General features: G+C 37.9%; 1 protein-coding gene across 14 annotated transcripts in view; it reads left to right on the plus strand.

Moving 5' to 3' along the window:
• Nucleotides 1-279: 279 nt before the first annotated feature.
• SUPT20H (SPT20 homolog, SAGA complex component) overlaps nt 280-27088 on the plus strand; it is a 50374-nt gene continuing 23565 nt past the window's right edge. For 5 of the 14 annotated variants that reach the window (XM_030818505.1, XM_030818508.1, XM_030818512.1 and 2 more), the window contains exons 1-10: nt 307-436; nt 8740-8835; nt 11739-11774; nt 12403-12461; nt 12738-12804; nt 14965-15094; nt 16159-16262; nt 19609-19725; nt 19840-19893; nt 26637-26776. In XM_030818505.1, coding sequence (XP_030674365.1) covers nt 8833-8835; nt 11739-11774; nt 12403-12461; nt 12738-12804; nt 14965-15094; nt 16159-16262; nt 19609-19725; nt 19840-19893; nt 26637-26776 — 710 coding nt within the window. In that variant the 5' untranslated portion in view covers nt 307-436; nt 8740-8832. Of the gene's footprint in view, nt 437-513; nt 809-8739; nt 8836-11738; nt 11775-12402; nt 12462-12737; nt 12805-14964; nt 15095-16158; nt 16263-19608; nt 19726-19839; nt 19894-26636; nt 26777-27088 lie in introns of those variants that run through there. The other 9 variants (XM_012502006.2, XM_003270280.2, XM_030818511.1 and 6 more) reach the window with 7 other exon arrangements.

Below are 27088 nucleotides of genomic sequence, written 5' to 3' on the forward strand. Positions count from 1 at the left end.
AGCTAGTTCTACGTTTCTTCCACTCTAGAAATTCAACAGGGTCGTTTTTCCCCAAATTCACATCTACACCCTCCCTCCCACTTTGCGGACTCGGACTCCAGGCCTAAGCAGAGATCCTGGGCCCCGCCTCCCGCCCAGACACGAGTCTCCACAGGCCTCACCCGAGTCTCCACAGGCCTCACCCGAGTCTCCGCAGCCCTCACCGGCGTCCTGCGCAGAACGCAGCGCTCCAGGCTCCTGGCGCGACCCCGCCCTCCCGGCTCCTCCCCTTCCGCCCGCCTTCCCCGCCCCTCGGCCCAGCCCGCCAGTCGGAAGTGCGGCCGCCGGAACAGGCAGTTGGTGGGGGTGCAGCACTGAGCCGCCGACGGGGCGGGTGGGCTTTGCGGCGGAGCAGGCGGCGCCGTCTTGGGGCCTAGCGGCGAGGCGACCCGCACAGGTGCGCGGTGGCGGTAGGTGGGTGGGACTGGCCAGCGAGTGGCAACGCTGTGGCTTAGGCGTGCGAGATCCGGCCAGGGTCAGTGGTTAGCGGGCCGCATCCCAGAGCCCGCTGGAGGAAGACGGGGGGTCCCCAGAGACCCGGCAGGCCGGGGCGGAGGTTGAGGCAGCTAAACTCCCGGTGGACGCCTGCATCGCCTTTCGCGGTGTTGCTAAGCCGAACTTTTAATTTTAGTTTGACTTTTGGGTTCCAGATACGGGTATTTCCGGACACTGGCAAGAATTTTGCCTTGCGTGTCTTCGAAGGCGGTTTTCTTGGTGTCCATATTGCATAAAGGCTGGTCGCTCCTCTGTGGAGATGACGGTTTTACAGGTAAAGCCTAAGTTGTGACAAAAGCTCCTGCAGTGGGAAGACTGGTCGATCAGGGAAATCAGTAGAATTGATAGCAACGCTTAGAATTGGATTAATTACTGGCCATGGTTACCCAGCGCTCAGAAATGAACTTGGAGAACAGTTGCCCTGGAAGCCATCTCCCGTAACCACTGCGTAGTGGGGGCCGCGTCTTCTTGAGTGCAATTCATCAAAGTCTCTAGTAGGACTCAAAATATAAAGTGACGAGCAGGATTTTCGGAGTTGAGTACAGTGTACTTGGGTTGATGACCATGTTAGATCCAAGTTTGGATCCATGTTAGATCCAAGTTTGGATCCAAGTTAGATCCAAATTAAGAAATACATATTCGTCTCTGAGCAGAATTGGGTCCTTTTTTTAAATGCTTTGCTTTTTAAAGAAATGTGAAAACAGATGCCGGTTTGATAAGTTTGCAGGTTGTAATACTGGAAGGGACCTAAGATTGGACACTGAGAGTTCTGAATTCTGATCTAGGTCTGTGATGTTAGGAAAGTCAGTTCTGATTGCCTTATTCTGTAAAACGGAGATGATAATGATTACAGTTTCCTCACAGGTTCTAGTAAATTCTGTGTATAGTCCGAATGTTTGCTTCGTGAGAGATATGAAGTTATTAGTTTTTGTCTGAAGTACTTAAATAATTTAAAGTTAGTAAGCCCGCATTCCCAATTTAGGACAAGAAATCTTAAAGTCATCACATTTTGTCCGAAAAGTACGTAGTGTATCTTCATCTTCAAATTCAGTGGTCAGAAAATTTTCACTTTAACCTAAATTCAGCTTAAACCTCCTACGAGCTCTTCAAGGGTAGGAATAATATCTTACTCACTGTAAATGATTGTAAATCATTTACAGTTGTATGGTGCTTGTGTTTGTGTTATATTAGGAGTTTAGTCCATTTTTTAAAGTTTCAGACGGAGTTTCACTCTTGTTGTCCAGGCTGGAGTGCAATGAGGCGATCCCGGCTCACTGCAACCTCTGCCTCCCAGTTCAAGCGATTCTCCTGCCTCAGCCTCCCGAGTAGCTGGGATTACAGGCGTGTGCCAACACACCCGGCTAATTTTTTATTTTTTTAGTAGAGACTGGGATTCACCATTGTTGGTCAGGCTGGTCTCGAATTCCTGACCTCAAGTGACCCACCTGCTTCTGCCTCTTACAGGCGTGAGCCACCGCCTCAGCCAATTTTTTTTTTTTTTTTTTTTTTGGGACGGAGTCTCTCTCTGTTGTCCAGGCTGCAGTGCAGTGGTGCGATCTTGGCTCACTGCAGCCTCCACCTCCCAGGTTCAAGCGATTCTCTTGCCTCAGCCGCCTGAGTAGCTGGGATTACAGGTGTACGCCACCACACCCGGCTGATTTTTGTGTTTTTAGTAGAGACGGGGTTTCGCCCTGTTGTCCAGGCTGGTCTCGAACTCCAGGGCTGAAGCAGTCCACCTGCCTTGGCCTCCCAAAGTGCTGGGATTATAGGTGTGAGCCACTGCGCCCGGCCTTCTGTATTTTTTTTGTAGAGACACTTTCCCCATGTTGCTCAGGCAGGTCTGGAACTGCTGCTCCTGGGCTCAGGCCATCAGGCAGCCTCTGCCTCCCAAAGTGCTGGGATTACTGGTGTGAGCCACACCCCACCTGGCCCTTTCGTTTTTTTTTTTTTTTTTTTTTTTTTAATGGCTTGGCAAAAAACAAAGCTTTGGGGTTCACCAAAAATCAAAGCAAAACTGTTTTACCTGGAAAATCTTATTTTCTGTCATCAGAAGTTGTGCTTTAGTTCAGCTGTGTAGACACCTAGTGGTGGTTACATGAAGTTAGGTGAATAGATTAAAAATAATTTTTATTTGTCATCACTCTCAGAGCAAATGTTTTCTGTTTATTTTTATTTTTAATTTTTTTTTTTTTTTTTTTGAGACAGGGTCTTGCTCTTTTACCCAGGCTGGAGTACAGTGGTGTGATCATGGCTCACTGCAACCTCTATTTCCCAAGCTTAAGTGATCCTCCTGCCTCAGCCTCCTGAGTAGCTGGGACCTGTGCCACCATGCTGGACTAATTTTTTTTTCTTCCCTTAGTAGTGACAAGTCTCACTGTGTTGCCCAGGCTGGTCTCAAACTCCTCAGCTCAGATGATCCTCCCACTTGGGCCTCCCAAAGTCCTGGGGTTACAGGTGTGAACCACCATACCCAGTCTTATCTCAGAGCAAATGTTATGCACCATCCTGTGCTAGGCAGAGTGAGCGTCAACCCTGGCAGCACGTTTGACTCGTCTGGGGAGCTCCAAAAATGGGGACTGTGCCTCACTCTAGACCACTTAATCAGTGTCAAGTGGGTGGGTCACACGCATCCCACAGTTTGAAGCTCTGCAAGTTACTCTTGTGCAGCCAGGATGAGAACTCCTGTAGTTATAGGAAAGAAGGCTTTCTTTTTTTTTTTTCTTTTTATTATACTTTAAGTTTTAGGGTACATGTGCACAACATGCAGGTTTGTTACATATATATACGTGTGCCATGTTGGTGTGCTGCACCCATTAACTCGTCATTTAACATTAGGTATATCTCCTCATGCTATGCCTCCCCCCTCCCCCCACCCCACAGCAGGCCCGGGTGTGTGATGTTCCCCTTCCTGTATCCATGAGTTCTTATTGTTCAATTCTCACCTATGAGTGAGAACATGCCGTGTTTGGTTTTTTGTCCTTGCGATAGTTTGCTGAGAATGATGGTTTCCAGCTTCATCCGTGTCCCTACAAAGGACATGAACTCATCATTTTTTATGGCTGCATAGTATTCCATGGTGTATATGTGCCACATTTTCTTAATCCAGTCTATCATTGTTGGACATTTGGGTTGGTTCCAAGTCTTTGCTATTGTGAATAGTGCCGCAGTAAACATACGTGTGCATGTGTCTTTATAGCAACATGTTTGATAGTCCTTTGGGTATATACCCAGTAATGGGATGGCTGGGTCAAATGGTGTTTCTACGTCTAGAACCCTGAGGAATCGACACACTGACTTCCACAATGATTGAACTAGTTTACAGTCCCACCAACAGTGTAAAAGTGTTCCTCTTTCTCCACATCCTCTCCAACACCTGTTGTTTCCTGACTTTTTAATGATCACCATTCTAACTGGTGTGAGATGGTATCTCATTGTGGTTTTGATTTGCATTTCTCTGATGGCCGGTGATGATGAGCATTTTTTCATGTGTCTTTTGGCTGCATAAATGTCTTTTGAGAAGTGTCTGTTCATATCCTTTGCCCACTTGTTGATGGAGTTGTTTGTTTTTTTCTTGTAAATTTGTTTGAGTTCATTGTAGATTCTGGATATTAGCCCTTTGTCAGATGAGTAGATTGCAAAAATTTTCTCCCATTCTGTAGGTTGCCTGTTCACTCTGATGGTAGTTTCTTTTGCTGTGCAGAAGCTCTTTAGTTTAATTAGATCCCATTTGTCAATTTTGGCTTTTGTTGCCATTGCTTTTGGTATTTTAGACATGAAGCCCTTGCCCATGCCTATGTCCTGAATGGTATTGTCTAGGTTTTCTTCTAGGGTTTTTATGGTTTTAGATCTAACATTTAAGTCTTTAATCCATCTTGAATTAATTTTTGTGTAAGGGCTAAGGAAGGGATCCAGTTTCAGCTTTCTACATATGGCTAGCCAGTTTTCCCAGCACCATTTATTAAATAGGGAATCCTCTCCCCATTTCTTGTTTTTGTCAGTTTTGTCAAAGATCAGACAGTTGTAGACATGTGGCATTATTTCTGAGGGCTCTGTTCTGTTCCATTGGTCTATATCTCTGTTTTGGTGCCAGTACCATGCTGTTTTGGTGCCAGTACCATGCTGTTTTGGTTACTGTAGCCTTGTAGTATAGTTTGAAGTCAGGTAGCATGATGCCTCCAGCTTTGTTCTTTTGGCTTAAGATTGACTTGGCAATGTGGGCTCTTTTTTTGGTTCCATATGAACTTAAAAGTAGTTTTTGCCAATTCTGTGAAGAAAGTCATTGGTAGCTTGATGGGGATGGCATTGAATCTATAAATTACCTTGGGCAGTATGGCCATTTTCACGATATTGATTCTTCCTTCCCATGAGCATGGAATGTTCTTCCATTTGTTTGTATCTTTTATTTCATTGAGCAGTGGTTTGTAGTTCTCCTTGAAGAGGTCCTTCACATCCCTTGTAAGTTGGATTCCTAGGTATTTTATTCTCTTTGAAGCAATTGTGAATGGGAGTTCACTCATGATTTGGCTCTCTGTTTGTCTGTTATTGATGTATAAGAATGCTTGTGATTTTTGTACATTGATTTTGTATCCTGAGACTTTGGTGAAGTTGCCTATCAGCTTAAGGAGATTTTGGGCTGAGACAATGGGGTTTTCTAGATATACAATCATGTCATCTGCAAACAGGGACAGTTTGACTTCCTCTTTTCCTAATTGAATACCCTTTATTTCCTTCTCCTGCCTGATTTCCCTGGCCAGAACTTCCAACACTATGTTGAATAGGAGTGGTTGAGAGAGGGCATCCCTGTCTTGTGCCCGTTTTCCAAGGGAATGCTTCCAGTTTTTGCCCATTCAGTATGATATTGGCTGTGGGTTTGTCATAGATAGCTCTTATTATTTTGAGATACGTCCCATCAATACCTAGTTTATTGAGAGTTTTTAGCATGAAGCATTGTTGAATTTTGTCAAAGGCCTTTACTGCATCTATTGAGATAATCACGTGGTTTTTGTCTTTGGTTCTGTTTATATGCTAGATTACGTTTATTGATTTGCATACGTTGAACCAGTCTTGCATCCCAGGGATGAAGCCCACTTGATCATGATGGATAAGCTTTTTGATGTGCGGCTGGATTCGGTTTGCCAGTATTTTATCAAGGATTTTTGCATCGATGTTCATCAGGGATATTGGTCTAAAATTTTCTTTTTTAGTTGTGTCTCTGCCAGGCTTTGGTATCAGGATGATGCTGGCCTCATAAAATGAGTTGGGGAGGATTCTCTCTTTTTCTATTGATTGGAATAGTTTCAGAAGGAATGGTACCAGCTCCTCCTTGTACCTCTGGTAGAATTCGGCTGTGAATCCATCAGGTCCTGGACTCTTTTTGGTTGGTAAGCTATTAATTATTGCCTCAATTTCAGAGCCTGTTATTGGTCTATTCAGAGATTCAACTTCTTCCTGGTTTAGTCTTGGGAGGGGGTATGTGTCAAAGAATTTATCCATTTCTTCTAGATTTTCAAGTTTATTTGGGTAGAGGTGTTTATAGTATTCTCTGATGGTAGTTTGTATTTCTGTGGGATCGGTGGTTATATCCCCTTTATCACTTTTTATTGCATCTCTTTGATTCTTCTATTAGTCTTGCTAGCGGTCTATCAATTTTGTTGATCTTTTCAAAAAACCAGCTCCTGGATTCATTGATTTTTTGAATGAATCTTTCTTCCCACCAAATATTAGAAACATGTACCCAAAGAGTGAGGTTTGGTTTTGTTTTTTTTTTTTGTATCAAATAGGCTAGATAATGTATCTTTTTTTTTTTTAAATTTTAGTTTAAGTTCTGGGATACATGTGGTCAATGTACAGGTTTGTTCCATAGGTATACATGTGCCATGGTGGTTTGCTGCACCTATCAACCTGTCATCTAGGTTTTAAGCCTCGCATGCGTTAAGTATTTGTCCTAATGCTCTCCAACCCCTTTCCCCCAAACCCCCAACAGGCCCCAGTGTGTGATGTTCCCCTCCCTGTGTCCATGTGTTCTCATTGTTCACCTCCCACTTATGAGTGAGAGCATGTGATGTTTGGTTTTCTGTTCCTGTGTTAGTTTGCTGAGGACGATGGTCTCCAGAATCATTCATGTCCCTGCAAAGGACATGAATTCATTCTTTTTTATGGCTGCATAGTATTCCATCGTGTATATGTGCCACCCTTTCTTTATCCAGTCTGTCATTGGTGGGCATTTGGGTTGGTTCCAAGTCTTTGTTATTGTAAATAGTGCTCCAATAAACATACGTTACGTGTGTATGTGTCTTTATAGTAGAATGATTTATAATCCTTTGGGTATAGACCCAGTAATGGGATTGCTGGGTCAAACAGTATTTCTTCTTCTAGATCCTTAAGGAATCGCCATACTGTCTTCCACAATGGTTGAACTAATTTACACTCCCACCAACAGTGTGAAAGTGTTCCTGTTTCTCCGCGGCCTCACCAACATCTGCTGTTTCCAGACTTTTTAATGATCGCCATTCTAACTGGTGTGAGATGGTATTTCATTGTGGTTTTGATTTGCATTTCTCTAATGACCAGTGATAATGAGCTTTTTTTCGTATGTTGGCCACATAAATGTCTTCTTTTGAGAAGTGTCTGTTCATACCCTCCACCCACTTTTTGATGGGGTTGTTTTTTCTTTTAAATTTAAGTTCTTTTTTTTGTTTTTGAGACGGAGTCTCGCTGTCACCCAGGGTGGAGTGCAGTGGCACGATCTCGGCTCACTGCAGGCTCTGCCCCCCAGGGTTCATGCCATTCTCCTGCCTCAGCCTCCCGAGTAGCTGGGACTACAGGCACCCGCCACCTCGCCCAGCTAATTTTTTTGTATTTTTAGTAGAGACGGGGTTTCACCGTGTTAGCCAGGATGGTCTCGATCTCCTCACCTCATGATCCGCCCGCCTCGGCCTCCCAAAGTGCTGGGATTACGGGCGTGAGCCACCATGCCCGGCCAAGTTCTTTGTAGATTCTGGATGTTAGACCTTTGTCAGAAGGATAGATTGCAAAAATTTTCTCCCATTCTGTAGGTTGCCTGTTCACTCTGATGATAGTTTCTTTTGCTGAGCAGAAGCTCTTTGGTTTAATTAGATCCCATTTGTCAATTTTGGCTTTTGTTGCAATTGCTTTTGGTGTTTTAGTCATGAAGTCTTTGCCCATGCCTATGCCCTGAATGGTATTGTCTAGGTTTTCTTCTAGGGTTTTTATGGTTTATGGTTTTATGTTTAAGTCTATTCCATCTTGAGTTAATTTTTGTTAAGGTGTAAGAAAAGGGTCCAATTTCTGTTTTCTGCATATGGCTAGCCAGTCTTCCCAGGGCCATTTATTAAATAGGGAATCCTCTCCCCGTTGCTTGTTTTTGTCAGGTTTGTCAAAGATTAGATGGTTGTAGATGTGTAGTGTTATTTCTGAGGCCTCTGTTCTGTTGGTCTGTATATCTGTTTTGGTACCAGTAGCATGCTGTTTTGGTTACTGTAGCCTTGTATAGTTTGAAGTCAGACAGCATGATGCTTCCAGCTTTATTCTTTTTGCTTAGGATTGTGTTGGCTATACAGGCTCTTTTTTGGTTCCATATGAAATTTAAAGTAGTATTTTCTAGTTTTGTGAAGAAAGTTAATGGTAGCTTGATGGTAATAGCATTGAATCTGTGAGTACTTGGGGCAATATGGCCATTTTCACAATATTGATTCTTCCTATCCATGAGCATGGATTTTTTTAATATTTGTTTGTGTCCTCTCTTATTAATAAGAGGATTTTTTGTCAGCAGACATGATTATATCTGTGATTTGTAAAGTGAACTGGATAGTGATCAAGCCCAGTGGGCAAGCTATTAAAATAATTCAGAGAAAAAATGAGAACAGCAACAGTGGTGATAGAGAAGAGATTTAAAAAAACATATTTTTTTCTCTCTGGGGATGTTGAATATTTTTGAGAAAGGGAGTAATAATTGAACTTGGCAAGTGTGTTTTGCCCTTCCTAGTTGAAACTACTTTTCAGCAGTGAGTGGATAGGTTGTGGTACATGAATTTTATTGTTACTCATTATTAAAAAGTGTCTTAAAAATATATATGTGTTGAAAATATAAGTAATTTTCCTTGTTAATTATTAAATATGTAATCTCATTTTTTTCTCTTAATAGCCTTATGTTAATATTGGGGTTTTATTGTTTTTGCTTTTCAGTACTGTAAGATTGATGTTAAAGGCATGGTGTTCACCCCACTTCATCAGCGTACATGAGTTATCTCTTCTTTTGGACCCTTATTTTATGCCATAATGGTAAGCTTCAGCTCAGTATGTTCAAATTTGTGTTTTAGAATGTTCTCTTCCTTCATTTTCATAAAGATATTTGTATTGTAGATATAGAAATATTCTTGTAAGCTGTACAAGTTATCCCAACTGGGGAATTACTTAGCAATCACATTGCAAAATCTTCTCTATAAAATATATTGCTCACTAATCAGTGTTACAGTGATCACATTCATCCATCTATCTGTTGTTGTGTTTGTGAAGTATTAAAAATATTTACTTCTATCTACTTTGCCATATTCCAAATCGTTGGCAAGGAGGATGGGTATAAATAACAAATAGTTTTGGGGAGTATAGATTTCTCATATTTTAAAGCTTTTCTTTGGATCTTATTAAAATTTAAAAACAAATGTAACCTGCTAATTGCACATAACGTATTTCAGGCAGCATCAGTGCTAATCATCTAATGGCACATTTCTGTTCACTGACTTACAGTCACTAAAGATACTTAGGAGTAGGCATTTAACTTTTGCCATTAAGAAATGACAGACTAAGGGAGAAAAACACTTTTTAATGTTTTAAAGAAGCAGCAGCATTTGACAGAGAATAAATGAACATTGATCACCATGTTATTTATTTAGATAACCCCTATTCTGCATCACAAACTTCAGAAAACATCTGTCTTCCTTCTCCTCTTGGGTTCTTGCCTGTCTACTCCTCCCCTATTAGAGAAAAGTAGAAGTATCACAGTGGGGTTCTGACCACACCTTGTATTTTGCATCTATATTACCTAATCATTTTCCTCTTAAGTTTTTGAAGGAGGTAATGAATGAATGATGCTTTTATTTATGTATGTAGGCATGTCTCACTAGAAGACCCTTCGAAGTTTTAATTTCAGAAGACGAAATATTTACTTGAGATGACTGGCTGTTTAAAATTGTCCTAGACTGTATATATTTGATTTTGTTTATTATAAGTTTTTGATACAAACTCTAAAATTTTATGGGCAAAATTTAAAAGAACCTTCTGTATTTGTGAAGTGTATATGTACAGAATTATGTTTTCATGGTGGAAAATGGGATCAGGGAAAATGGGATTCAGGAATCTTAACTTGAATCCTGGGAACCAGTTTCACTGGGAATCTGCTTCTTATAAGTTTTTTTTTTTTTTTTTTTTTCTGGTAGAGATAGAATCTCACTATATTGTCCAGGCTGGTCTTGAACTCCTGATTTCCCACCTCGGCCTCCCAAAGCTTTTGGATTACAGGCATGTGCCACAGTGCCTGGCCAAGATTTTTTAACAAAGCAAATTGGTGTAGATTTATTATAACTGAACGTTTTGAAAAGATGGCAGATTTCAGACTTCGTTCACTTATCATATTTAGATATTTGATAATGTGGGTTTTTTATTGAACAGTGTAAGAAGGCCCACTATTTTTGGAATTATACAAATTCTCCATCCTTAGGACTAGGTGTTCACTTAAAAGTTCCCTTGATTTCCAAAGGGTGGCAGTATTTGTTTTTCCCCCTTACCCTCCTGGGACTTTGGTGGGTGGTAGGAGTTTTTACCCACATGCAATTTGGTAGGTTGAGGTATTGGAATCTGCAAAATAAGACAGAAGAATTTAAGTCCTTTTAAAATAAAAACTGAAAGTTCTGTGCCTCTTAATAAAATTTAAAAAGTGACTATCATTGTGAATGAAAAAGACTATAAAACAAAAAACTAGAAAGAAAACCACCGGTGGTATATTTGGGTTTTGTTTTATTTGTTTTTTTTTTCGTTTTTGTTTTTTTTTGAGATGGAGTTTTGCTCTTTTTGCCCAGGCTCTAGTACAATAGCACGATCTGGGCTCACTGCAACCTCTGCGTCCCGGGTTCAAGTGATTCTCCTTCCTCAGTCTCCTGAGTAGCTGGGACTACAGGCGTGTGCCACCACGCCCAGCTAATTTTGTATTTTTAGTAGAGATAGGGTTTCACCATGTTGGCCAGGCTGATCTTGAACTCCTTACCTCAGGTGATCCTCCCGCCTCGGCCTCTCAAAGTGCTGGGATTACAGGCATGAGCCACCATGCCTGGCCACGTTTAATTTTGTTTAGAACCTAGTACTTTTATTCATATGGGTCTTTAGAAATGAAGGCTTTACAAATGAAGACATAGCATAGCTTCACCATATTTTTTCCTCGTCTCTAAGAAATGAATGGATAGGGATCTACTAGTAGATCTCAAACCTTACATGTAGTAACAGTAATATATTTCATCAATTCTGAGGTTCATTTTCTTTTATATTTTAATATTACTGAATTGATGATGAGTTGATACTCAAGAATATCTTAGAATTGATAGCGTATTTTTTTCTGTCTTAATGTTATGCAAAATAATGATGCATGCTTTCAATGGCATCTTAAATTCATTGAAACATGGCAATGATAGCCTTCATTTATTCCTTCTAGGCACTGAGCTAGAGATGTTGTAGGTTTTTGCATTAATATATTAGCAATTTCTAAGTTAATGTTAAGTGCCAGTACAACCCCACTCCCAATTTTCAAGATTTTTAGCAGATGAGGAGTTTTAGCCTTTGCTTCATTTTGATTGTATACTTTATGGCCAGTGTATTTTTTTGAATGGTGCTCTTAAAAATTAAAGTCTATGAAGTGATGATAGCTGCCGTATCCAAACCTCCCCTATGTTAACCTCACAAACACTGACCAGAGAGACCGTGTTAGCATTCTTAATTAGTTTGTTGTTAGTAATCAGGTGCCCAAGACTCATATTTTTTCTTTATTATGTATATTGATCATAGCGTGGAGTGGAGGAGACAAATAAAGGAAAATATATTAGACCTGTGTTAGAAAACATTAGAAATGTTAAATGTATATTAAATTTTTCTGTGTGGAAATAACTAATATTACCAAATATACTATTTACTTTTTACAGCAACAAGCTTTAGAACTAGCTTTGGATCGTGCAGAGGTGAGGTGTGACTAAGTTACATATTGAAATAGTGTTGTCTTTAATTGACAAAAAGCTCAGTTTTAAGAGATTTTTGTATGTGATTTTTAAAGGAGCACATTACTATTTTAGGACAAGTATGTGTATCATTTTGCTGTAAATATATAAAAATACCACGTGATATTTGGATCGCCTATTACTTGGAATCCTCAAGATAATAATGTTATGGAATAAAACTTACTTGAAGAAGGATATAGAATTTCTAAAATTGTATTTTCCTGTTTTAACAAGTTTTCTAATTACTCAAAGAAAAAAATAGCTAAGGTATACAGTATACAATTTTTCATACAGTAAGCATATTTTGAACAACCATAAAATATATTGATAATATTTCTGACCTGTGAAGTCATGGTTGTGAAACTATGATTTTGCTTATGGCAATGAAATACTCTGCTAAATCGTGGTACAGTTCAAATTTCATTTGTTTGAAACTTATCTTTAGATGTTAAGTAGTTTTTCCTACAAGATGTAATTCAGAGACTTAAGTGAGTAGCCTTTTTAGCCTTACATATGTTTTAGATATACTCAATACAGTTGTTCATAGTCAAAAGCAAAAGGCAAGCTGTTCTCATAAACTTTTGTTTTTTAGTATGTCATTGAAAGTGCCCGACAGAGACCTCCTAAAAGGAAATACCTATCAAGTGGAAGGTATGAATAATTAATTGGTAACATCTTAGATTCATTGAAATATGATGATAGCTACCTTTTATTGCATTCCTAGTAGGCACTGAGCTAGAAATTTTATAGATTCTTTGCATGTATTAGGAATTTCTAAGTTGATGTTAGCTACTATATTCAGCTCCACCCCAGTTTTTGGGAAATTGAGGCAAAAATGTGAAAATTTAGGAAAAAATTAAATAACATTCATGTCATGATGATTACTATGTTAACATTTTATATATTTGTTTCATTAAATTTTTTTAGAAAATCTGTATTTCAAAAACTTTATGACTTGTATATTGAAGAATGTGAAAAAGAACCTGAGGTTAAGGTAAGTGTACATTTTTATTGTGTTGTAGCTTTTGAAATGTAGAAGAGAGGAATTTGGAGGAGTTACATTTGGAGTATTATTTTTGTGTGTGTGAGTGAACTAATGTCTTTTTTAACCTGACCCTAGTCAATTCTGTAGCTGACCCAGAGCTCTGGCTAATCTGGCACCAGGCAGAGATCACCTGCTGAGGTAGGAGTGAAGGAACAGTTATGTTGAGTATCAGACTGTCTCACTAGGAAGTCATGAGCAAAGCCACAGTATATATTATCTTTTGCTTCTTCTTCCTCCTGAGAAGTGATTTATGAATTTATAGCACTTCCTCCTGAGAAGTTATTTACAAATTTATAGCAGTAACCTGTTTTCTCATGATGATTTGAACTGGAAAGCCAGAGCTATTACAGAGCATGTATGAAATTCAAGTACAGTAATAAAAAGTGAGCTTGGTCGTAAAACGAGTTCATGGCTGATTTAACTTAATTCATTTTTATTTGGCATAAAGATATGGGTAGTAGAAATGTAACAGAAGTTGATTTATTGATGTCTTGGAGCCCTCGGGTTGGAAGGACCTAAACGTCTCTATGAGCTTTTGTTGTCTGTCTTTAAAAATGAATACAGTTTTACTATTTAGGCCAAAAACAGTGGAATTTCAGTAGTGTCTAACTTTAAAATCTTTACATTAGGAAAAAAATTATTTTTAAACTTTAAATAAATCTTACAGTATGTTTTTCGTAAGTTCTACTGATATATACTTGACATACAATAAATTGTACATGTTTAAAGTATATATTTTTTAAGTTTTGACATGTGCATTATAGATAGAAACACCTCATGAAACCATCACTACAAACAATAGAATGTACATATTCATCATCTCAGTGACAGAACTAAAATAAGAGAGCTACATATATGAAGATTCTAAATTGGAATTGGCAAGCCACTCTCCACCAGCTAAATGTGGCCTACTGCATGTTTTTATAAATGAATTTTTGTTGGAACCCATCACACCTGTTGGTTTGTATATTATCTAGGGCTGCCTTATAGGTACAAAGACAAATTGAGCATTGCAGCACAAACTGTTTGGCCCACAAGCGTAAAATACTGTCTGGCCCATTAAGAAAGAAAATTTGCAACCTCTAGTCTAAATGGGATCAACTCTGTGGTAGCTAATTTGTTTTGTTGAAGAGTACACATACTGTAAAAATTTATCTAATTCCGTCTTAAATTATGAGGGTTTTCTCTACACTGAAAAGACTAACATTTTAAGTCTCTCTTTACTAGTTTAACATCAAAGTGGTTAAAAGTTGTTTGCCTTTTTAAAAAATTTTCAGATTGCTTAGTGTTTTGATTCTATGGTGATGACAGATTAAGAATTTATCACTTCTCTGTGTGTGTATGATATATGTTTAATATATATTTACTAAATATAAGATATTCAAAACATTTTGTTTTTTGAGATTCTGAAAAAATATTTACTGTTATTTTTGCTAAATAAGATTTGATGACATGATTTGTTAAATCTGTAAGTAGGTTTTATTTTAAATTATATGCATTTTTAAAATCATGGACTTTGTTATGGTTTTTAAGGAGCTGTTGAACTGGATTTACAGAAAATGTCCAAATTGCTTACTTCGTCTTACCAATTAGATATTTTTAGGTTCAACATTTCAGCTTAGAGCTGTTGAACTTGTTTGTATCTTATTTAGCCTATAAAATAGTAAAGAAATGTGCACTTCTTAGATACAACCAAAGAGAATGCTTCAAATTCTTTAGGTTAGACTTCTACTTAATGGAAACTGTATGCTTCTGTGTTTTGTATATTTGCATTTAATGGTTTTATATACTACTTATTTAAATATTTTTATTTCTTAAGTATTCAAAAGTAATGTAAATGTTTTACATTTAAGTGCTTTTATTGTCTTATAGGTCACCCATTTTTAAAATATGAATTAATTTGCATAACACATAGTAGTAAATAAAAATCAAGTTTACACAGCTCTCCCATACGTAGTGGCTATAGTTTTGTGAGCCTTCTCCATTGATTCAGAATCATAATGCGGAAAGAGCACCAAAAGGTTAATTCAGGCCTGATTTTGTTAAATCATAGCATTATTTGTTAAGGTTATACTGGATTATTTTCATGAGCTCTGCCTCTTTTTAAAGCAGAAATTAAGAAGAAATGTGAACTTGTTAGAGAAACTTGTTATGCAAGAGACTTTGTCATGTTTAGTGGTCAATCTATACCCAGGAAATGAGGGATATTCTCTGATGCTCAGGGGAAAAAACGGATCAGGTAAGACCCTCCAGAGCACAGCTGCCACAAAATACTTGTGCTAGGCAGGATGTGCTGTTTTTTTAAAGTAGTTTTTTAACCTGTTAAAGCATTTGTCCTTCAGATAGTGATGACCTAGTGATAAAAACAGGTTTTGATCCCAGTTTTCTTCCTTATGATATGTTTTGGTAGAATATTAGAAATTATCTCTCTTACAGTTATCTTCCCTGAATGTGCATTTTAGAAGTATTCTAATTGATATGTCTTTGAAGTCCAATTATACAAGCATCTCAGAACCAAAGGAAAGGTTAAAAAAAAAAAAAGGAAAATTATAGAGGCATAACTTACAAATGATTAAAATAGAATTTCCTGTCACTCTATTGCTATTTATATTTTAAGATAGTATACCGTGTTTAAAGGTAGGTAATCCTGCAGTTTGAATATGAGTCTGGAATCTTCAAAATTAAGCAGACTCACTGCCTTTTGAGTAATTTTCACATATTAAAATATTTCTATTCATACTGAATATGAACATTTCTGTTAATGGTGAATATGAAAATAATTTAAAAATATAAACACTTCAGTTTCATTAAAGAGGTATAAAATTTTAATATGATGATAATGTGAATTCTACAAGGAACTCACATAGCTAGAATTTTGTGTGTGTGTTGGTAATTAATTGTAAAGTGTAACACCAAGAGAATTTTGTTCTAAAAGTGACTACTTTTCAGATAAGGCACCAAATTGTCCCTCTGATTTCCAGATTAGATTAATTGGTCTTCAATGAACTTTCAGTTACTTTGACATTGAAATTTTATCATATTCTGAGTATTTTGCTTTGGGCTGTGATTCAGATTGTGACGTTATGCCAGATGTTTTTTCATAATGTGTTAGGTTTGTTTTTTCCCCCTTAAATAAAGAAGGACATGAAGAAGGCCTTTTGGTTTTTTTTTTTTTTTTTGATCCTTGCTTGGTTGAAATGCCTTTTGGTTTTATTATATACAATTTTTTGAAAAGCCATTTGAATTATACAGCTAAGCTTTCAGTGAGTGTGATCATTTTCAAACTTCATGTTTTAAATTAAGATTCCGAGACCATTCGACTGCCCTATGAAGAAGGAGAGTTGCTTGAATATTTGGATGCAGAAGAATTACCTCCTATTTTGGTTGATCTCCTAGAAAAATCTCAGGTACAAAATTTTTGTCTTTAAAATGTCTTTATATTTGTTATATGTATATGATATATATATATATATATATGTCACATTTTTGTGTATGTATACATATATGTATATAAACGACTATATGATGTTTTGTGACAGATGATATTTAATTTCTATCACTGTTCCCAACAGCCTTTAGAACATGAAATCAGGCTGGGCTTTGGTGGCTCATGATGCCTGTAATCCCAGCACTTTGGGAGGCTAAGGCAGGAGGATCACTTGAGCCCAGGAGTTTGAGCTCACTACAGTCTCAAACCCCTGGGCTCAAGTGATCCTCCTGTACCATTGCAGGATTAGAGAAGGAAGAGGAAAACCAGAATTGCAGTGATTGCACCACTGCACTCCAGCGTGGGTGATAGAGCAAGACCCTGTCTCTAAAACTAATAATAATAGAAGATTAAATGAGACATATATAGCTATCTGGAAATGGGTTTATTGTGGGATATTTAACCTTTAGGGTATACTGAAACGTAGAGATGTAGTTCTTCTAAAATAGTTAGAACAATTAGCTCATCAATTGGAAATCTCCCTATAGTTACTATCAAGAAATTATGAAAGAAACTACTTTGAATATTTATGAAGTTTTTCACTTGGGGGCCAGAAACTGGCCTTTACGTCTGTACTTCTGTTCATAGCTTGCCTAGGTAAGCACTCCCTTGCCCTGTTCTACTTCCTTCTTACTGCCTTAACTTAACCCCAGCCATACTGTGTACTCTACTGAGGAAAAAGAAGACATCACATGAGAACTCTCATTTCCTCCTAGCAGCAGTTGACTAGCATCCCTACCTCTCTCTTCATATCTGCCTGCCTTCCCGTTAAAATAGTTGATGTATACTGTTTATAGGCATCCATCCCTTCCACTTGTTTTCTGGATCCTCCCCTTCTCAAGGACTTAAAATTATAACCTCTCTTTTTTTCTATTTCTCTTTCTCTATTAAATGCAGAATGCAAGCATACTGTGTTACAGGTTGAGCATCTCAAATCTGAAAATTTGAAATCCATAGTGTTCCAAAATCTGAGCACTGACTGACACTTAAATGCTAATTGGAACATTTCAGATTTCAGGTTTTTTGATTAGGGCTGCTTAACCTAAGTATAATGCAAATATTTCCAACTCGGAAAAGCTTGTGGTCTGAAGCACTTCAGATAAAGGATACTTAACCTGTATGTCTCAAATTAAAAAAAAAAAAATCCTCCCTTGACCTCATGTCCTTCTCCAACTACTGCTCTTGTTACTCTTGACAGCAACGCTACTCAAATAATTTATAGACATTTCCTCTTTTGCACATCCCATTCTTTCCACCACCTATCTCATATGGCATCATGATGTCGTTCTGCAGAGGCTGCATTTGTCAGAGTTACCAGTGATCTTCATACACTGAATAATTGGTCACTTTTCTGTTCCTTCTTAATTGGCCTCTTAGCAAAGATCAGTGGATATAACTGCGTCCTGCTTGAAATGCCTTTCTGTTGACTTCTGAGACATCATTTTCCTGGTTTTCCTCTGCCTTCTCTAATCCTTCAGTCTTATTTACTATAATCCCTGTTCCATCCATAAACGTGTGTGTTTTCAGGTTCAGTCCTTGGCCCTCTGTTTTTCTTTAGTAAAATTCTCCCTGAATGATTTCAGCCAGTTTCATGGGTTTTTAAAATGTTACTTAGTCTATTGCTTATATGCCTCACCATGGCCATTCCACCAAGCTCCTAACTGACATATTTACTTGGATATACAATAGGTTCCTCAAATTTAACATGACAAAAACAGAACTTTATTTTACCTCCCAAACCAGTTTTATCACCAGTCTCTTCAGTCTAACAGATGACCCTGTCCTCACCTTCCACATTCAGTCCATCAGCAAATTCCAGTCTCTCTTTAAGATACATGGTCATGCCCAGTGCTCTGAACAAACCCTTGCTTTGCTGTTTGTCTTCATCTTCTAAATCTCATCCTCACTCACTACATTCCATCCATCCCTGTCTTGTTTCCACAATAAAACACTCCAAGCTTGTTCCTACAGTAAGAACTTCTCATGTGTTATTCCCTCTGTCTAGAATGATCTGTCCCTGAAGTGTCTGGCCCTTTCTTGTGCTTCAGATCTTAGATAAAACCTAAGGTTTTTATCTGCACATACAATCCAGATTAGCCCTTCCCTATTTGATTTCCTTTATAGAATTCATCACTATCTAAAATTACTTTGTTCTGTTTACATGTTTATTGCCTGTCTTCCCACAACTGAGAGCAAATGTTGTCTGACTACTGTATCTGTGAAGCTGTACCTGGATAGTGCCTAGCATACATATAGTACGCATTGTAGTTGCTCAGTAAATATTTATTAAAAAGAATGACAAAACATGGAGACCACAGTACCCACTAAGAGTTCTGAATGGGTGAAAAACACACTATGAGTGACTGTGGCAAGTCATAACTAGCAAGACTTCAATGATAATAGTTGTTACATTTGAGCATAGAAAGGACTGAAAAACTATTTTTCTTTCTTTTTTTTTTTTTTGAGACGGAGTCTCACTCTGTCGCCCAGGCTGGAATGCAGTAGCCCAATCTCGGCTCACTGCAAGCTCCACCTCCCGGGTTCATGCCAGTAGCTGGGACTACAGGCGCTCGCCACCACACCCAGCTAATTTTTTTGTATTTTTAGTAGAGACGGGGTTTCACCACGTTAGCCAGGATGGTCTCGATCTCCTGACCTTGTGATCCACCCGCCTTGGCCTCCCAAAGCTGGGATTACAGGCGTGAGCTACTGCACCTGGCCTGAAAAACTATTTTTCATTTGAATTTTATATTTAGCTTCCCTCTTATTAATAAAGGCTAAGGGCAAAGATTTTATTTCTGAAAATTTTAGCAGAGCAAATACAGAAGTTATATCTAGAAGCTGAAACACTGGCAAGGTTGGTTGGCAATTTATAACAATGATAAACTTTATAGTAATGACAAAGTTAGCAAAATGTAACAGTAAGCCAGTGAGCTGCAGAAGAACAGCAGTTCCAAGGATCTGTAACATAATAGTATGTAAATGCCAAAAGTCAAACTGTTGACTTGATAGATGCCAAAGTCAACCTATAATTAGAAACTATTAAATAGTTTTAAATTGCTTCTTGTGTCATAGTGATGAACATAAAATACTTCCTCTGAAAAGGTTTACATAGTGTTAAATCTACCAAGCAAATCTACTGAAGAGTACATACATGCGTGGCCAGAAATGTTGCATGAATGTAAAGAATGTGAAATGTTTGATATAAACCCACTTATTTAGGCTTTTGGAAAAAAAATGACATTTACGTATTTTTACCCAAACAGGTTAATATTTTTCATTGCGGATGTGTCATAGCAGAAATACGTGACTACAGGCAGTCCAGTAACATGAAATCTCCTGGTTACCAAAGTCGGCACATTCTCTTACGTCCAACAATGCAGGTAAGGATGTTTAATTAAGAAATACTATTTTAGATTTTAGTTGGGAGTTTTATTTATCGAATTCTTCATATGTTTGTGCATAGATTGAGTTTTTTAAATTTTTATTTCTTCTAGACTTTAATTTGTGATGTACATTCAATAACAAGTGATAACCACAAATGGACCCAGGTTAGTTGTTTTGTTTTTTAATCTCAAACGGGCAAAATATAGGATGAAAAAAACTTGTCATTAAGCAAAAGTGATTTTCTGCTTATTTTTATTCAATAATTAAGTTTGACGCTTTATGTGAAAAGCTGGTATTCCTTTATGAGATCTAGAAGTTAAGGGTCTCTTTATATGTGTAGTAATCCCTCAAGTTGCCTAAGATCATTTTAGGGTCAAGCTGACCTAATATATTCAATGAGATAAAACTTAGTTCTTTATCTCCTCTCAAACAGAAGAAAAATGTTTTGTTTTTACCATGGTTACAAATAGATACTGATTTTTTTTTTTAATAATTCAAGTTTCTAAACCTAGCCTAGCCTATCTTTCTTTGCCATTTATACTGGTTGCCTTGAAATGAGGGGAACTCTCTTACCCCTGAGAATAACCAGTTAACCCTCCAGTTCTGGCTCAGTGATACATGAGGGGACTTCAGAAAATTTGTGGAAAACTGGAATTAAAAGATAATAATAAAAAAAAATAATAAACTTTTCTTCTCAATATAAGCTCCATCAAGTTCAAGATGCTTGTAAATGATATCAACCATTTATTTAGTCCACCCCTAAAGAACTGAGGGTCCTGGGAACTGAACCATATCAATGCAATCTTTTTTACATTATTAACTGAAGAAAAATGGGTACTTTTTAAACATTTCTTTTTAAGATTAGGAAACAAAAAAGAAGGAGCCAAATCTGGACTGTAAGGTGCATACCTAATGGTTTCCCATCAAAACTCTTACAGAATTTCTCTTTTTTGATGAGAGGAATGAGCAGAGGCATTGTGGTGCAGAATGACTCTAGTGAAGCTTTCCCAGGCATTTTTCTGCTGAAGCTTTGGCTAACTTTCTCAAAACACTCATAATAAGCACGTTATCATTCTTTGTTCCTTCAGAAAGTCAACAAGCAAAATGTCTTGAGCATCCCAGAAAACTGTTTCCATGATCTTTGCTCTTCACCTGTCTGCTTTTGCTTTGATTGAATCACTTCTGCCTCTTGGTGGCCATTGCCTTAATTGTGCTTTACTATCTTCAGGATTATACTGGAAAGAATGCTTTAGTATCTTGGTCCTACTTGTTGAAAATTTCCATTGAAAGCTCTGCTTTTGCAGCTGATCTGGATGCAGTGGTTTTGGCACCCATCAAGTGGAAACTTGACTTTAATTTTTCAGTCAAAATTGTTCAAGCTGAACCAGTTGAGATGCCTGTAGTGTTGGCGATTGTTTCTGCTGTTAATCATTGGTCCTCTTCAATTAGGTTACAAACAAAATGAATTTTTTTTCTTGTAAATTGATGTGTATGATCTGCTGCTGCAGGCTTCGTCTTCAACAGTCTTGTCCCTTCTTAAAACAAGTTACCCATTTGTAAACTGCTGCTTTCTTTGAGGCATTCTTCTCATAAACTTTTCAAAAAGCATCAGTGATTTCACGATTCTTCCACTCAAGCTTCACCATCAATTTGATGTTTGTTCTTGCTTCAGTTTTAGCAGAATTCATGTTGCTCTGGTAGAGGCTGTTTTCAAACTGATGTCTTATCCTTCTTAGTGTTTCAAACTAGATTCTGTTCAGACATGTTATAACAGCTTAGTACATATTTATTTTGGTGGAAAAAGTTTTGAAACCTATGTATAGTTTTTTCTTAATACTCATTTTTCATAAACTTTTTAAAGACCCCTTGTGTATGAGATGTCCACTCACAAAAGTGTTCAGTTGTCTGTGACTATAGTGAGGAATAATTACTAAGTCAAAAGAAAATATCAGTAATGGTAATTATCCTTTCTGTGACATGTGATTATAAAGTAAGCTTCAGTTCATCAGTAACTACCAAGTATTGGGTTTTGGTTTGGGCTGTGTTATCATCTACAAAAAGATTAAAAGCTATAAAAAGAATATTAGAAAACAGAAAAACTCATTGGTTACCATCAGAGTTTCCTAGGGCATCAGTTTCTTACTCTGAAGATTGATAAAGGAGAGAATATAATATTTATTCTGCCCTTCTTGTTATGAACTGTATTTTAGGCAGCCAAGTAACTGAGGGAAAATTCTTAGGAGAATTTCCAGCTAATAGGTGCAAAAGAAATGATAGACTTTTAAAAAATAAAAGTTTGAAAGTCTTAAAGAAGTAATGAATCTAGACAGCAGTAATTCTTGGATGTGAAAACCATTAGATGATAGGTTAATGGGAAATTTTATAATGTAGAAATCTGATTAAACCCACTGATTGAAGATGGGACAGTCACTTATTGTGTACCTCCTGGTTTGATGCAAGAGACAGTACACAACAGTAGTAATAGCACCAATAAAGAACTCTTGTCCAAAAAAAAAAAAAGAGCCCATATTACATCAAGCCACTAGTTGTAAATAGCAGTTTATAGGAATTCAGTGAATAAAATAAACTCTTAAGTGACACAGTGAGGAAGAAACCAGCCAGATCTAGTTAATGGACATGAGAAAGCAACTGGTTAATTCTAACAAATTCTTACTTAGCAATATTATTAATTGATTCACTTTTTTAAAAAAATAGCCTTAGCTATCAAGATATTTCAGAGGTTAAGCAAAATAATAGGATTCAGTAAAGTATGTTATGTGATAATAGTAAAGAGCCTGTATGTGCTTTGGAATTGGGTATATAGAGTTCACACAATATTAGCAGAGTCATTTTTATTCTTGTAATGTAGTTGAGTATAGGATGGGACTGTTACTTCACAGTTACTGAAAAATGCCATAACCCTTTATGACTCTATAGGTTTTGTGAGAGCAGAGGATTTTGTTTTGCTCACTACCTTATCCCCAATTCCTGGAAAGGTGCCTAACACATCATAGGTGCTCAGTTTCTTGAATTAATGAGTAGCCACTCTTATAACCTAACCATTCTGTACTCTACAAATTATAGGCATACCTCGGAGTTACTGTGGGTTTGATTCCAGAGCACTGCCATAAAGCATTTACTGCAATAAAGCAAGTCACATGAACTTTTTGGTTTCCTAGTGTATAAAAAGGTTACATTTACACTATATAGTTGACTTTGAACAATACAGAGGTTAGGGGCAGTGGCCCTTGTGCAGTCAAAAAACCATGTATAACTTCTGACTCCTCTAATACTTAACTACTAATACCTACTGTTGGCTGGGAAGCCTTACTGGATTTTTTTTTTTTTTTTTTTTTTTTTGAGACGGAGTCAGGTTGCAACCAACCCAGGTTGCAGTGCATTGGCACAATCTCAGCTCACTGCAACCTCTGCCTCCTAGGCTCAAGTGATCCTCCCACCTCAGCCTCCTGAGTAGCTGGGACTATAGGTGCATGCCACCATGCCCAGTAATTTTTTTTATTTTTGGTAGAGACAGGATTTCACTGTGTTGCCCAGGCTCATCTCGAACTCCTGAGCTCAAGTGATCTGCCTGCCTCGGACTCCCAAAGTACTGGGATTACAGATGTGAGCCACCATGCCTAGCGATTAACATGTATTTTGTATGTTATATGTATTGTGCTCTGTATTCTTACAATTAATTGTTAGAGAAAAGAAAACATTATTAAGAAAATCCTAAGAGAAAATATGTTTACTATTCAATAAGTATAAAGGAGGAGGAAGAGGAAAAGTTCATCTTGCTGTCTCAGGGGTACAAAGAGATAGAGAAGATGGAAGGGGAGGCAGAAGAGGCATGCACACTCAGTGTAACTTGTATTGAAAAAAACTCCTGGCTGGGCGCAGTGGCTCACACCTGTAATTCCAGCACTTTGGGAGGCTGAGGAGGGCGGATCATGAGGTCGGGAGATCGAGACCATCCCGGCCAACATGGTGAAACTCCGTCTCTAAAAATACAAAAATTAGCTGGACATGGTGGCATGCGCTTGTAGTCCCAGCTACTCAGGAAGCTGAGGCAGGAGAATTGCTTGAACCTAGGAGGTGGAGTTTGTGGTGAGCTGAGATCGCATCACTGCACTCCAGCCTGGTGACAGAGCAAGACTCCGTCTCAAAAAAAAGAAAAAAAAAAACAAAAAAAACTCCAGTGTAAGTGGACCTGCATAGTTCAAATCCATGTTGTTCAGGAGTCAACTGTACTGTAGTCTGTTAAGGGTGCCATAGCATTATGTTTAAAAAAAATCTATATACATTAATTCAAAAATACTTTATTGCTAAAAAATGCTAATGATCATCTGAACCTTTAGGGAGTCGTAATCTTTTTGCTTCTGGAAGGTATTGCCTGGATATTAATGACTCCTGACAGATCAGGATCTGACAGATTGAAATGGCAGTGGCAGTTTTTTAAAAGACAGCAGCGAAGTTTGACCCATCGATTCTTTCATGAAAGAGTTCTCTATAGCATGTGATACAGTTTTACCCTACAGTAGAACTTCCTTCAGAATTGGAGTCAGTCCTCTGAAACCCTGTTGCTGCGTTATCAACTAAGTTTATGTAATAGTCTAAATATTATGTTGTCATTTCAACAATGTTCACAACCAGGAATAGAGTCTATCTCAAGAAACCACTTTTGCCAGCTGCCGTGGCTCATGCCTATAATCCCAGCACTTTTGGGAGGCCGAAGCAGGTGGATCATGAGGTCAGGGGTTCGAGACCAGCCTGGCCAATATGGTGAAACCCTGTCTCTACTAAAAATACAAAAATTAGCTAGGCATGGTGGCGGGTGCCTGTAATCCCAGCTACTCGGGAGGCTTAGGCCGAGTAGCAAATCAAGAATTGCTTGAACCCAGGAGGCGGAGGTTGCAGTGAGCCAAGATCACGCCATTGCATTCTAGCCTGGGTGACAGAGGGAGACTCTGACTCAAAAAAAAAAAAAAAAACACTTTATATGGTCATCCATAAGAAGCAACTCATCTATTCAAGTTTGATCATGATATTGTAGCAATTCAGTCACATCTTCAGGCTCTCTACTTCTAATTGTAGTTCTCTTGTTATCACCACATCTGCAGTGATTTCTTGTCCTGAAGTCTTGAACCCCTCAGAGTCATCCATGAAGGCTGGAATCAACTTCTCCCAAACTCATATTAATGTTTCTATTTTGACCTCCTCCCATGAATCATGCATGTTCTTAGTGACATCTACTTAGAATGGCAAATCCTTTCTAGAAAATTTTTAATTTACTTTGCCCAGATCCATCAGAGGAATCACTATCTATGGCAGCTAAAGCCTTACAAAATATATTTTTTAAATATTAAGACTTAAAAGTCAAAATTACTCCTTGATCCATAGGCTGCAGAGTGGATATTGTGTTGGCAGCTATGAAAACATTAATCCCCTTGTACATCTCCATCAGAGCTCTTGGGTGACAAGGCCATTGTTAATGAGCAGTAATATTTTTGAAAGAATCTTTTTTTTCTGAGCAGTAGGTCTCTACAGTGGCCTTAAAATATTCAGTAAAACATGCGGTAAACAGATGTGCTGTCATCCAGGCTTTGTTGTTCCATTTATAGAGCACTGATAGAGTAGTAATTCTTAACGATTGTGGGATTTTCAGAATGGTCAAATAAGCATTGGCTTCAGCATCAAGTCATCAGCTGCATTAACTCCCAACAAGAGAGTCAGCCTGTTCTTTGAAGCTTTGAAGCCAGACATTGACTTCTCTCTAGCTATGAAAGTTCTGGATGGCATATTCTTCTAATATAAGGCTGTCTTGTTTAATTTGAAAATCTGTTGTTTCAGGTAACCACCTTCATCAGTTATCTTAGATCTTCTGCATAACTCGTTGCAGTTTGTATATCAGTGCTTGCTGCCTCACCTTGCACTTTTGTGTTATGGAGACAGCTTCTACTGTTAACCCTCATGAACCAGTTTTCTGCTTCAGACTTTTCTTCTGCAGCTTCATCACGTCTCTCACATCATAGACTTGAAGAGAGTTGGGATTTGCTCTGGATTAGGCTTTGGCTTAAGGAAATGTTGCAACTAGTTTGATCTTCTATCCAGACCATTAAAACTTCCTCTGTATCAGCAATAAGGCTGTTTTGCTTTTTTATCTGTTATGGATGTTCACTGGAGTAGCACTTTTCCTTTACATTCACAACTTAGCTAACTGGTACCAGAGGCCTAGCTTTCGGCCTGTTGTAGCTGTTTATAGGCCTTTCTCACTAAGCTTAATCATTTCTAGCTTTGGATTTAAAATGAGAGATGTGTGACTCTTCCTTTCACTTGAACACTAAGAGGCCATTTTTTGCCTAATTTAAATATTATAATGTTTCTAGAAGTAAGAAGTCCTGAGAAGAAGGAGAAAGACAGGGGAGATCCCACACTGGGACGTGGTGGATCGGTGAAGCTGTCAGAGAACATACATCATTTCTTGATTAAGTACACATTGAATATCACAGATCACCATAATAGATTTAATAATAATGGAAAAGTTTGAGATACAGAAAGAATTACCAAAACGTGACACAGACACAAAATAAGTGTGTGCTGTTGGGAAAATGACGCTGATAGCCTTGCTCAGTGCAAAATTGCCACAGATCTTCAATATGTAAAAAGTGCAATATTTGCAAACCACAATAAAACGAGGTATACCTGCATTGAATTTCCATTAGAAGTTTCTTTATGCTGTCTGGTTTCTAAAAGTTTACATGCACACTAGCATTGGAACTTGAAATACCATATTTTACTGTAGTCCTTAGCAGAATTCCAGGGAATATTTCTAGATTAAGTGCAATGTATGATTACATATTTGAAAATCTTAAATCTGGTATTGACATATGCTCTTAACACATTTCAGGAAGACAAACTTTTGCTTGAGAGCCAGCTCATCCTAGCTACAGCTGAACCACTCTGTCTTGATCCTTCTATAGCAGTCACCTGCACTGCAAACAGACTGCTCTATAACAAGCAAAAGATGAATACTCGCCCAATGAAACGGTAATTGCTTTTGTGGAAGGGTGAACCAAAAGACACAAGTAGCTGTAAATTTTGCTATTTATGGTATCTTTTCCCTCCGGGGTATGGTTGCTCTGATTTTGGTGGGGAAGGGTAGAGATGGGGTCTCTCTTTGTTGCCCAGGCTTGTCTCGAACTCTTGGCCTCAAGTGATCCTCCCACTTTGGCTTCCTAAACAGCTGGGAATATAAGCATGACCAACTGCACCAGCCTCTGATTTTTTTTTTTTCTTTTTGAAAATAGGATTCTTAATGGTCTCATATTTTCTTGTATAGTATTATTATTTTTTTAAATG

This window comes from Nomascus leucogenys, chromosome 9 (genome assembly GCF_006542625.1).
Source record: "Nomascus leucogenys isolate Asia chromosome 9, Asia_NLE_v1, whole genome shotgun sequence".
NCBI classification, from domain to species: domain Eukaryota; kingdom Metazoa; phylum Chordata; class Mammalia; order Primates; family Hylobatidae; genus Nomascus; species Nomascus leucogenys.